This window comes from Myotis yumanensis, unplaced genomic scaffold (assembly GCF_028538775.1).
Source record: "Myotis yumanensis isolate MYYU_CA2020_CCGP unplaced genomic scaffold, mMyoYum1.0.hap1 SCAF_4, whole genome shotgun sequence".
Classification (NCBI taxonomy): Eukaryota; Metazoa; Chordata; class Mammalia; order Chiroptera; family Vespertilionidae; genus Myotis; species Myotis yumanensis.
This window is the reverse complement of record NW_027223755.1, coordinates 68,110,102-68,123,752: the sequence shown is the minus strand read 5'-3', so window position 1 is coordinate 68,123,752 and position 13,651 is coordinate 68,110,102. Positions and strand designations below refer to the sequence as shown.

The 13,651-nt window shown below is 34.2% G+C and overlaps 1 protein-coding gene across 3 annotated transcripts in view; it reads right to left on the bottom strand.

Annotated features, from left to right (window-relative positions):
• Positions 1-377: 377 nt before the first annotated feature.
• COMMD10 (COMM domain containing 10) overlaps positions 378-13,651 on the bottom strand; it is a 156,581-nt gene continuing 143,307 nt past the window's right edge. For all 3 annotated transcript variants that reach the window (XM_070411480.1, XM_070411482.1, XM_070411481.1), the window contains 2 exons: positions 2,335-2,394; positions 378-1,621 (listed from right to left, as the gene is read on the bottom strand). In XM_070411480.1, the coding sequence (XP_070267581.1) occupies positions 1,583-1,621; positions 2,335-2,394 (99 nt within the window). In that variant the 3' untranslated portion in view covers positions 378-1,582. The remainder of the gene's footprint in view (positions 1,622-2,334; positions 2,395-13,651) is intronic.

The following is a 13,651-nucleotide window of genomic DNA, read 5'->3' as shown; positions in this document are numbered from 1 at the left end:
TCTTTTAGGGGCCATAAAATGAGCTACTATTAGACAATTCATTTTGAACTGTCACATTTAATTTAGATACCTTCATTAGCAGTTAAGCTGGCTATGAAACCAATGAAAACTTCTATCTATCCATATGGTCAGAAAGGCCTAACAAATTCAACTTGAGATGATATATGTTTATTTGTACATAAGAAGTCTAAAAAAATATTTGTCAAAATGTTTATAGTAGGAAGTTCCCTCTGAGGTCTGGCAGAACAGAGTATAAACAAATAAGACAGATCTATCCCACAAGAAACCTTTGGAGACAAATCTCATTATATTAAAAATATGTCTTCCAGATATACTGTCAATGGAAGTTTAAAAACTTTTTAAATCAATCAACTATGGACAGCAACTACAACATTTATTTTCTGAAATACTGAAATAATCCAAACTCCCAATCCTTATAAGCGACAACGCAGAAGCACAAACATAAATAAGGGCATAAATTATATATATATTGAATTTTTATTTGGGAGACATTTAACACTTGTATTACTCAGACACCTCATATAAAGAATGTGATTTCATATTAATGGCTCTGTTTGTTTAGGACATTTCTGAAATAAAATTCCTTCACGTGAAGAAAAAGCATTTTGAATCTCTCTCTCTCTCTCATTTTCTCCCCGTCCCTCCTTCTCTGACTTTCTGAAAACAATAAATTCAATTGATATTATTTTTTACAGACAGCCATACTCATATTTATATATATTCATAGCATAAAGTATTGTGCACTTCAGTTCAACTACTTCTGAGACAAACATTTTATTGAATGAAATGAATTAACATATTTACAGAAAGAGAATGTAAAAGCTGTTTTGAAATTTTAAGGATACCCCTTCAGCACTCACTACAATTCTTTTTCTTCATGATCTGAATCTGTCTCCCACATTATGAAATGAATCATTATTAAATGAATAATTAGTTCCACTATCTGCAGTAGAAAGAACTGTTATTAAATCATTAAACTCAGAGAAAAAGTAAAAGTGTGCAGAGAAGCTCACACTGGAATCTCTGGATAACTACTACCAGCTCTATTTTTAATTTCTTTCCTGTATTATTTCCAAAGCAAAGTATACTCATTATATTCAGGGAAAAATACTGTAATGTATTGATTGCATGGGACGGCTTTCTTATTTTTATCAATGTAATTGTTGAGTTCTGTATTCTACGGTACGCAGTATACCTTATATCCATGGACCCTCCTTGATACCTATAGGTATCATCAAGTATGTAAAAAATGCATGTGGGCAATAAAGCAAAAATAGGGCAGTAAAAACAATATGGTATTCACTTTTGTTTTTTTGAAAGCAAGAGTATTCTTAACAATTGCTTGCTTGCTGTTGGCTCATGGAACTAGAGGATGTATATTAGAATCTTAGTCCTCAGAAAATTATTTCCTTTAGCTACTATTTGTCTAAGAAGTGATAAACCATATAATTTACAAGAAGAAAACTACTGAATCCTTCAGAAAACACAACCTGGCAGTCTGTCTTCAAAGCAAAATGATGAAGTGGCAGGAGTATGATGGGGAAAGCGGTCTTCAGGAACATCAGGTAAGAGAATCCAGCTGTGCCTGGATGGTCTCTAGCTATTTACGAAGACAAGAAAAAAAGAGAGAGAGAGCTGGTAAAGAAATAGAAATGCATAGGAAGTGCTGTTTAGAAACATGCAAATAGAAGGGAAAGGATGGCATTGGCAATTATGCATATTAAACCCATTCACAGCAATAAATACACCACTTAAATTTTTTTCTTTTTTAGTGACAATATTAGAATTAGTGCTTGCTAAATTTTCAAATTTGTAAAGGAGGATTTCTAAATACTACTGTTTTATGTACACCCAACTGTTTCATTTTAAATGCTCATTATATGACTTTTAAAGGTGTGTGTGTTTGGGGGAATTTCCTAGATTACAAAATCAGTATTTGAAAGAATCATCAAAAATACTCAAAGATAAATCTTTAAGGCCTGGCATCTTCCTTTTCTTTTGTACACAGAAATTAAAATATTTAACATTACTTTATATCTAATGTGCCAGTGTGGCTAGGTACCACATAAGTCATTACATATTGTTTACAGCAATACTCCTATTGCTTTAATTAAAACCATTTCCATTTTCTTCCTGATTTAGTTTGTCAGATTCTCATCTCAGCAATGCTTCCTACTGTGAAACATAAGGTGTTTACAAGTCAAGTTTAAAGAACTTAGTTCCATAATAGGGAATTTAAAAATAAAAATTCATAAAATGAAGGAAACATTAGGGAAAAACCCACTTCTTAGAAATTATTTTTAAAATACTTACCTTGTTATAAAAATCAAACAACTCCTTGTGATTGAATTCCACAAGAACTTTCTCCAGATTCTATAAGAAAGAAAAAAGAATTTAGTTGTATACAATTTATAGTTTTTTTCTATCCAGCTAGCCCCCAAATATGCCATCTTATTCTGAGTAGGTTTAAAAGAAATACAATATAAATGTTACTTGCTCTACTTAACATCATTGTTCCTAGAACTCACAAACGCACTTAATAACACTCCACATTAGCAAAAGGTTTCAACTCTATAGGGACATCTGTTCTTTAGTTGACTCTGCAAAGTTTAATAAAATAGATGCCAGCAAGAGAACAATTTCATTATCTATTTTTTCAAGACAGAGATAATACATGAGATTATATTTCATCTTTCTCAGCAGTCCATTTGAAATCTGGTAAATTCCATTACATAAAGACACCGGGGGTGGCATATCTGATTGGATCCATCCAGCCATTAATGCCTCACATCAGCACTGCTGCTGTCTCTAAGCATCTAACAGTTATGATCTTAACATGCTGAGATTGCTACCTTTTTCAATGTACAGACTCAGCAAAAGTTAACAATTAACACAACAGCTTCAAAGCTGGGACTTAAACATGCTCCTTCCTTTTAACCCACAATAACTTAGAGAAGATCTCAAGAATAAGGGAGGAGGCAGCCGATCAATGACTCTCATCATTGATGTTTCTATCGCTCTCCCTATCCCTGAAATCAATAAAAACATATTAAAAATTCTAAAAAATAATAAGGGAGAATATAGAAGTGGTTTTAAGTGTTTCATGTCTATATGTAAAGAGATTATCTTTAGAATTTGAGAATCTATGTTTATCCACAGAGTGGCCAAGAGCAGTTGTTCTTTAGGAAGGTAGCAATGGAACCTAAGATAAGGCTAAAAACGGAAGGGAAGCTGGCCTGCTCCCCACATTGCCATGTTCTTGCATTAAACCCCAAAGAGTCCAAAATTTTAAATTCCAATCTGGCCTTCCAGGACATTATTAAGGTATCTTATCCAGAAAGGAGTAAGATCAATTTTATTTAACAGGTTGGTAGCTTTATTTATGATTCTAAATTTAGACATATAGTCCATGGCTCCATTTTTACTCTTGCTTCAGGCCTAAAAATATTAGGAATGGGTCTGATCAAAAACTTTTCCATTTTAAGGAGGAAAATACTCCTAGCTTTCCTTTTTTTTTTTTTTTTTTTTTGATTTGTGGATATTGTACCAACCTTTCATCCTTGAGAATATAATTAGAAAGTCACAAATTTGCTTAGCAAACCAGAATCAACTCTCTAACTTTATTGTTTACTCCTCCAAAAATGTTTGGAAGGGTCTATCCATTAAGAAAGCATGTTTTCAAACAACTTCTTTTCAATTTACTGTCAGGACACAAAGCAATGGTAGTCTAGACCCAACAAGGATGTAAAAATAAGCATTATGTTTAATGAGACTTCAATTGCTCGTATTTAAGGGGAGCTTCTCTTTGGGTTGTCTAGCTCTACATATATCTTCCAACACTTTATATAGCCCTGGACTTTCAAATAACAAAGATCAGGGCTGAACCTGTAGGTTAAAGGAAGAAGAGGAGTAAATACATTGTAATCCAAACCCTCCACATCTCAGCTATCAGTAGCAACTCTAACAACAGGCTTTCTGGAGGAAGATGTAGAAAATCCTGGCTGAAGTCATTTTATAGGCTGAATTTGACAATGGATTTAATTATTCACTTACTTCCTGTCTATCAAGGTCATTAGATCAGGGGTCCTCAAACTACGGCCCGTGGGCCACATGCAAATACAAATATTTGTTCCCGTTTTGTTTTTTTGCTTCAAAATAAGATATGTGCAGTGTGCATAGGAATTTGTTCATAGTTTTTTTTTAAACTATAGTCTGGCCCTCCAACGGTCTTAGGGACAGTGAACTGGCCCCCTGTTTAAAAAGTTTGAGGACCCCTGCATTAGATAATGAGACTTAATTAGTTGGTCCTACCCTGCCTCTCCACCCCAAAAGAGTCAGAAAGATAGTCTGGATAATAAGATGCAGCCTATCCTATATAATAAAAGGCTAATATGCAAATCGACCAAACAGCAGAACGACTGGTCAGTATGACGCGCACTGACCACTAGGGGGCAGATGCTTAATACAGGAGCTGTCCCCTGGTGATCAGTGCACTCCCACAGGGGGAGCACCGCTCATCCAGAAGCCAGGCTCACGGCTGGTGAGCAAAGCGGCAGTGGTAGGAGCCTCTCCTGCCTCTGCGACAGCACTAAGGATGTCCAACTGCTGGCTTCTGCGGGGAGCAGCCTAAGCCATCAGTCGGACATCCCCCAAGGGCTCCTGGAATGTGAGAGGGTGCAGGCCAGGCTGAGGGACTCCCCCCCCCCTTGCCGAGTGCACGAATTTCATGCACCAGGCCTGTAGTTATATAATACTAAGAGAAATATCTTAGTGGCATAAAACTCCAGTTGCAAGTTATCAAATGTATCAACAATTTGTCAATCATATACCAAAACTACTTTTAAACTAAAACTAAACAACTCAAATCTTACTTGGTGAAACCAATTAAATACAAATATTTTAATATATGTGTATATAACATATATATCTAGATATATGTACACACACACCTTTAGATAGTATGGTACTTCACTTTAAAAAAAAAATTTTTTTTTGTAATATATTTTTATTGATTTTAGAGAGGAAGGGAGAGGGAGAGAGATAGAAACCTCAATGATGAGAGAGAATCATTGATTGGCTGGCTCCTGCAGGTCCCACACTGAAGATCGAGCCCGCAACCCAGGCATGTGCCCTGACCAGGAAATGAACCATGACGCTCAACCACTGAGCTATGCCGGCTGGGCGATACTTCACTTTTTTACATAGTCAAGTGTTTAAGAAAAAAGTATACAAGAACATTACATCCTCATTCTTCCAGTAACCAGGTACAAAGGATATATTCATACAAGGAAAACTGTATTTTAAGTAAAAACATGTTAAAGTAAGAGCAGAGAGTTTATATTATCTTCCAAAGGAATATAATGACTAGATAATTAATAAAAAGTATTTCTGGAAGGACTTTTTGTTGCTTGTTTATTTAACAGAAGTATCAGTAGATACTGCTATTATTTACCCTAACTCATTAAAAACTTACTAGATTTGTGTGTGTGTTTTTTAAAAAAGAAGTAATTTCATAATATCTAACTAGGCCAAGATATTGTTATACATACCCCCCACATAAATGAATATTTTTTTAAACATAAAAGTAAAGTAAATAAATAAGATAGTTTTATTTTATTTCGCTTTGTTGTTGCTATTGTTTTATTGGAGGTAAAGAGGGTGGTTGATTTGTACTGAGTCATCCACACAATTGCACGGTCCCTCTTGAGACAAAAGTAAGATGGAAGCCACTGCTAATGATGCCTGCTCATGTGAGAATAAAGAAGGGTAACATTTTTTCAGTCTCCTTGGTTCGACACAATCTTCCTTGATCTAACTTTCTAGTTTTATTTCCCACAAGACCCTCCAAAAACTCTTATTCCAACCAAACTGGTGTACTCACTATCTCCCACATATCCCACACTTTCTTCCCTGTTTTTGCTCATGTGGTCTCCTACTTTCAGATGAACTGTGGTTCTAAATAGGTAAGGTAAAACAAAAAACTAAAAGAAAGTATAAGTGAATATCTCCATTACCTTGGGGTATATAAAGACTCCTTCAAAAAGACATGAAAATATACTAAGTATGTAATCTTTAGTAGCATGTAAGCTGTTAGTAAATAATATACTAACTATAAAGAAAATGATTAATAAGTTAGAATACACTAGATTTCATCAAAACACATCATCAAAAGAGTCAAAAGGTTAGCCACAAAGACTCACATCTAGAATATATAAAAATCCCTACAAATCAATAAAAGAGACAAAACTCAGTTTAAAAATGGACAAGAATATATGTAAAATCATTATATTATACATCAAAAACTAACACAATGTTATGTCAATTATATCTCAAATTTTTAAAAAGCCACCTGGGTGGTAGTGTTTGGCTTGGAAGAAGGAAGAAACTATGAGAAGATTCTTATGATGCCAAATAGATTGTTCAAAGGGACTCCACTCTAGCGAACGTGAATGATTTGGAGGCCTGGCTGGTGGTGGAATGCAAGAGGTGGAGGAATTAATACTGAGGAACACAGCCCTTCTCCTGGTAGACTTCCTGGCAGTTTCCCCAGCTGAGAAAGGTGTCCAAGAATGCCCTGGATTGACAGATATTCTCTGGTTAAAGAAAAAAAAAGAAAAAAAAGACAAGAGACTTGAACAGACACTTCACAGAGGAGGATGTCCAAATAGCCAAAACATACAAAAATATATTAGAAACCATACTGCTGGGAGGAATGGAAATTTGTATAACCATTCTGGAAACTTATTTGGCAATATTTACTAAAGTTAAATATATGCACAACATATGACCCAGAAATTCACTCCTAAGTAGAATACTGCACTCAACAGAATTGTACCCATTTGGATACCAGGAGATTGGTACAAGAATATTGATAGTACCATTATTCAAAAGAACCAAAGAACAGAAGTAACCAAAATTTCTTTCAACAGAAGACTATATAAAAAATTGTAGTATAGTAATACAGTGAAATATTACACAGACATTAAAATAAACTACAGCTAAATACAACACCTTGTATGACTCTCACAAACATAATGTTAGAGACAGGAACTGAAGAACACATACCGATTGATTTCATTTATATAAAGTTTAAAAACAACAACAAAAAGTTTTAGAGAAAAATACTTAGGTGTTAAAACTACAGAGTAAAGCAACCAAGATACTATTAGAATAATACTTCCTCTGCGAATGTAACGCCAGCTGTGATAGAGAAGTGTGAAAACTTCAGATGTGGTTTAGAGGTAGAAGAGATAGCACTTAGTGACAGACTTGAGTTGGGGCAGAGGAATTGAAGGAATAGAAAAAGTCAAGAATGACTCTCAGGTTTCTGGCAAGAGAAACTGGATAGATGTAACTAAGATAGGAAACTCTAGAAGAGAAGATTGAAGGGGGGAATCAAAAGTGCAGCTTCAGACGTAATTAGCTTGATGTCTGTGAGATTTCCCTGAAAACATGTGAAGTAATTCTGGAAAGCCAGAAAAGAGGTTTAAGTAAGAGATAAACATCTGAGAGTTACTGATATATTGATATTTAAAATTATAAGAGTGGATGAAATTGCCTTAGAAAAGAATGCAGAATGAGAAGGAAGGGTAACCTGGGCTGAACCCTTTTTAGGAATGCCACTATTTAGGGTAAGTAGGTGTTCCACAAAGGATGAGTATCACTAGACTAGCACATGTTTTCTATGTGGTATGTGGTAATATATGGTGGGCATTAATTACATGGATCAAGGTAATTTAGTATGTTAGTATACAGGCAATAAAACTGGTGGCTTATTTTTAAATATGCCTTCAGTCTTCCATATTCCAGTAAAACCCATTATAATCACTAATATTGTTAACTAAACATACACAGACTAGAAGATTTACTCTCTTTCTTCTGCCTTATACATATAAGATTACAACTCAGAACCCATTTAGTAAATTAATTACTTAAATTGTCTAAGCTGGTGTCATGCATTAATAATAATACCAAACTTAAACTTCTGCACCCTATCTGAAAACACTGCAAAGTAAAAATGAAAGTGCAAAGATTAACATCCTGCCAATTTCTTAAAAGAGAAGATGTACTGTTCACCCATTCCTTTTCATCTTTAATTTGTAATACTGTCTACAAGTACCTGGATAATGTTGCACACAGCCATTAGCAAAATTTCCATGGAAACAATCTAGTGAGGTCTTCAGAGGGGTCTAACTTGATGAAAGCTGACAGTAAAAATGTCCTTTGCTTTCCCATTAGTTAGGAATTAGGAACACATACACATTTTCCAAGAGAGAAATGTATTAGCCTCTCCATAAATTATCTAAGCAGAAATAGCCCCTAAATAATACCAATATAAACCAGATAAGAATTAAACCAAATTTACATTGCTTAGCTTTTAAACTTAAAGTGGATATCAGAATTAGGAATGATACAATTATCTTTTCACCTAGAAAATTATGAGTGGAGGATACTAGTAAAAGAAAAACAACTACTACCTTATAAGTAGGAAGTGAATGAAATAAAAGATCTCCCTGAGGATTTTCTACTGTGAAAAAAAAATTATGTAAAACTGTGCATGAAATAGTCACTAAATGTGTAATCAGAAGTATCTATTTCAGCTGTTAAAACGTTTAACCCGTTATCTGTATATGCCCTTATCATTCTGGCTAAAATATTACTTTGTTTTTGTATAGACAATACAATGTGTTTGGCAGTCATATCATCACTACTTTCTGTCCTCTTAAAAATTACAATGTCCTGTGCATGAGCAGATCACAAACTTGGAGCCAATACAAATACACTTCATATAGTACTCATTAACTGTAATTTATTCTGTGTATGCTGATATGTCATTATGATTTTCAGCTTTGGCATTGAAATATTTAGCTATGGTTGCTGAATATAATCAGCAAGATAAGAGGTTTTGATATGATTACATGAAGCTCCTTATATATAGTAAGAAATTATGCTAAGGATAGCACTGAGAACTATGAAATGGAGCTTTTTTCTGTAATAAATATTACAGGTGATGCTATCTTTTTTGGAAATTATACTTTATTCTAATTATAAGTACTTATCTGATTACTGAAGCATTATCATTACAGATTTAGAATAGCTGCATTACTTAACTTTTCAAAATGTGTATTAGTATCTTAGCTGAGGAATTCCAGGTAAACTACAGATACCAAACTGAAATCATATTATGTTTCCAGTATATAGTTTTAAAGACTATGAGCTCAATGCCATTTGTTCATCAAATCACTTTATTGTCTTCATACACATAAATTTGGATGATGTGTGTGTACTTTCAAGAGCTACAGTGTATTTTGCATCCTAAATTAAATAACCTAATATAATTTGCAGTGTTAATAAAAGGTAATTAAAAACATATGTTGATTTAATTTTTTTCTATTTTGTGCTGTCATGTCAGTGTTCAAGGAAAAGAGGACCAATATGTGCACCTAAATGAGTATTAATTTCAATTTAGTTACAATTTACATCTCTTCTAACTGAAAGCTCTGCTTCTGCAAAATAAAAAGAGTAAGTTCAGCATTTGCTTCATGTTATGAAGGGTACTAAACTTATCACATAGGGCAGTGATGGCGAACCTATGACACACGTGTCAGAGGTGACACGCGAACTCATTTTTTTGGTTGATTTTTCTTTGTTAAATGGCATTTAAATATATAAAATAAATATCAAAAATATAAATCTTTGTTTTACTATGGTTGCAAATATCAAAAAATTTCTATATGTGACACGGCACCAGAGTTAAGTTAGGGTTTTTCAAAATACTGACATGCTGAGCTCAAAAGGTTTGCCATCACTGACATAGGGGGACACCTGAAAATCCACTGTTAACTTGAACATAATAATGGGACACCCCCTATCTTACCCTCAACATATGGGCCCAAAGTCTGAAAAACAGGCAAACACAATAACTCATTTAATTATAGGGTCAATAAAGGCAGAAACTGTTTAGAAGAAATTATTAACTGTAATTATGTTGTCCCATTATAGATTTTTAACTTGTAATGATGACAGATGAAGACTGAGCTCATTTTTCCATCCAAATTAATTTCCTGCTAACCTAATTACCAGATTATGATTTGCAAAATCCTCTTGGAATCATCAAATGAACTAACAATGCATATTCTAAAAACCGAAATGGTTCTAAACATGATATTTTTTATAATCCTGAGTATATCAGGCGCTCATAAATAAGGGTTTTATTTTACATTTGATATACAGTGTTTAGGGAATATTACTATGAATTCAACACAAATAGAATTATTGGCAGATAGTTCAGTCTGCACTTGAATAAATGGTGGAGCATTGGTTTTATTTTTAATTTTGGGAAAATAATAAGATTGGAGAATTTAACTTATAATTTTTAAAACATATTCATGGAAATACTGATTTACCACACAGCTCACCCATTTTAAGTAAATAATTCAACAGTTTTTAGTATATTCATAGAATTATGCAACTATCACTACAATTAATTTTAGAGCATTTTCATCACCCAAAAAAAGAAACCCCATACCCTTTAGCTATCATCTACCAACACTCCTAACTATCCTTGCCTCCCCACTCCACTCCTTGCCATTCTAGGCAACCAGCAATATACTTGCTGTGCCTATAAATTTGTCTCTTCTAGAAACAATATACATTTTAAATAGATCACTGATGCACCCCATTATTTAAGAAACGAGCTATAAAAAAGTGGAGCTCTGAAAACACAAAAACTGAGGAATGCCTTGAGAGGTAGGATAAAAACTAGAAATGTGCTATAATGGACCCTAAGGAAAGACAGAGTTTTAAATAGGAAAGGGTGATTCAAGTGTCAAAGGCTCCCAAGAATCAACTGAGAAAAGGACTAATATATTTTAGATTCAATGACAAGGAGAATGTTACTGACACTGGCTGAAGTATTTTTGGTGGAATGGTGAGGAGAAGCCAACTCCAGTTGATTAGAGGGGTGAATATAAAGTGAGGAAGTCAAATGAATGTAGACCAGGATTGGTAAACTATAGTTCACAGGCCAATTCTGGCTAGCTGTCAGCTTTTGTAAATAAAGGTTCATTGGAACCACAGACACAGTCATTGGTTTGTATATTTATTGTCTACTAGAGGCCTGGTGCACGAAATTCATGCATGGGTAGGATCCCTAGGCCTGCCTGGCCAGCCATCAGGGCCTATCGGGGCCTTCCGGCTGCCAGCTGGGGCCTTCCTTCGTTCCGCGCCGCCTCCTGGTGGTCAGTGCACATCATAGCGAGCAACAGAACTCCCGGTCTCCCGGTCGAACTCCCGCAGGGACACTTCACATATTAGCCTTTTATATATATATATGGATAGCTGCTTTCCTGTTACCACAGCATTGTCATATTGCCTGCAAGCTTAAAATAGTTACTATTTGCCCCTTGGCAGAAAAATGTTTGCCAACCCCTACTGTAGACAAATGTCTTAAATTATTAGTTCTATTTACCAAAGTGACTTAATAAACAACAATATTCCACATTATGTTCACTATTGCCAGTTAAAAAAGACCTGTTTACATGTAAGTGGAAGTAAGTAAAATCAGCTGTGTTGCATACAGCATAATTACTCATCTCAAGATTGAAATTCCAGGCCCTCTTCACTACCATCTGATGCACTCTTATTTTATAGGAAAGGCTGGTGACAGCTATTGAGGCTTAGATCATATTTTTGCAATAAACAGGATACATCACTTAGCAGCTCTTATTTATATAATTTTTCAAACATTAGTAAAGTCTTACATCATGCAAATCTCCTTAAGAGAACACAAATGTGATTTAAAAATTGATATTAAAACATGAATTTTGTCTCAAGCTTTATCTCTTTTCTAAAGTTTATTAATAATAAGTGCTTTTTTAAAGGATTAGTCCCAACTATTTTATTTTAATCGGTTATGTATTCATATAAACTTCATAAAAATTTTGTTTGTCATTTTTAAAACTACAGTTTATCAATGTTAAGAAGAAGCCAAAGGTTTGAGTGAGAAACATTAAAACTGGACTGTTCAGCTTTTGCTTGTTATATGCGGTCTTTCCCTGGAATGACACTTAAGGTAATAAAGTTACACAATTTAATTTAATATTTTGTATCTGTTGGTGATTAGAAAGGTTAAGTACCTCTCTAGTCTAATCATTAATATTAATGAGCTTTGTGACCTACGCCAATTTAATTAAACAAATCTTTAAATAACCTATTAAGAAGTTCTCAATATTTTGAACTTGAAATTATGTTATACAATTATTTTATAGTGCTGAAAAATACATAAGAGTTTCAAAGGCATTTCCTATCCTGAAAATGGGAAAAAATGATGGAATGGTGAGAACATCTATCAAACATCACTTTTTTATTACAGTTCACATTGGGCTTTGAAATCACAGATTCATAGATTAGGGAATTAAGACAGGTTATTCCATAGTTGAAGGAAATACAGTATGAGAACAAGTTAAACCTATTTAACCTCAAAGTGATTATAAGTAACTTTTACTTTCAAGTCAGATCTGAGTTAACAAATATAAAAATGATAAGGTTGGTGGAATCTACCCAAATAGTTGTGAAAAGTTACTCAGTTATGTCATAAAGTTGGAAAAAGTCAGTAATATTTTAAAAAATGGAATGTTTGTGTGAAGCAATGTTAATTAAGGTGGGATTAAGTCATGATTTATGGGTTTCTCTTTGAGACATTTATAAAGAGACTGGGTTAAAAAAAAGTTTGCAGAAACTTGTAGAAGTAGCCACAGACTATGTTGCAAATCAAAACTCTTCCAAATAGACAGACTCCTCTTAGATGGAACAGACTTATTTAAACCAGAATTATTGGTAACATGGTATCTTAGGAGATCAATGTCTCAGTTTGGTGTTGGTTTGGAATTTTGACCTAGTTCATGTAAAGGGCTTATGTTTATGTAGCAAGAACTAGATTTGAGCTAGGTAGTAAAGTACTGAGCAGGACTGTTAATACATCCTTTCATTTGGGAATGCTTACCAAATGATCACAGAAAGAAGCAGCATCACTTCCCCTTCCCTTCTACCCCCATGCCATCACCTCGTCTAAAGACTTATTTCTCAAAAGTTGGAATGTTTAATTTCCTTAAATTCCTCTTCCTCAGTCTCACCATTCTCTAGACCAGTGATGGCGAACCTATGACACGCGTGTCAGAGGTGACACATGAACTCATTTTTTTGGTTGATTTTTCTTTTTTAAATGGCATTTAAATATGCAAAATAAATATCAAAAATATAAGTCTTTGTTTTACTATGGTTGCAAATATCAAAAAATTTCTATATGTGACATGGCACCAGAGTTAAGTTAGAGTTTTTAAAAATGCTGACATGCCGAGCTCAAAAGGTTCGCCATCACTGCTCTAGACCATACTAAATACTGATCCCAACTCAATTTTTAAAGTGTTGCTCTCATTAGGTTGCTCTTCTACTAAAAATAATCAGTATCTCCCCAATTCGCAATAATTAAACTTCTATCTCTTATGTCTAGAGGTCAAAGCTTCCATAAGCTGGTCCCAGTCTACCTTTTACTTTTTAATTATATAATACTAGAGGCCCGGTGCACAAAAATTTGTGCACTCGGGAGGGGGGGTCCCCCAGCCTGGCCTGT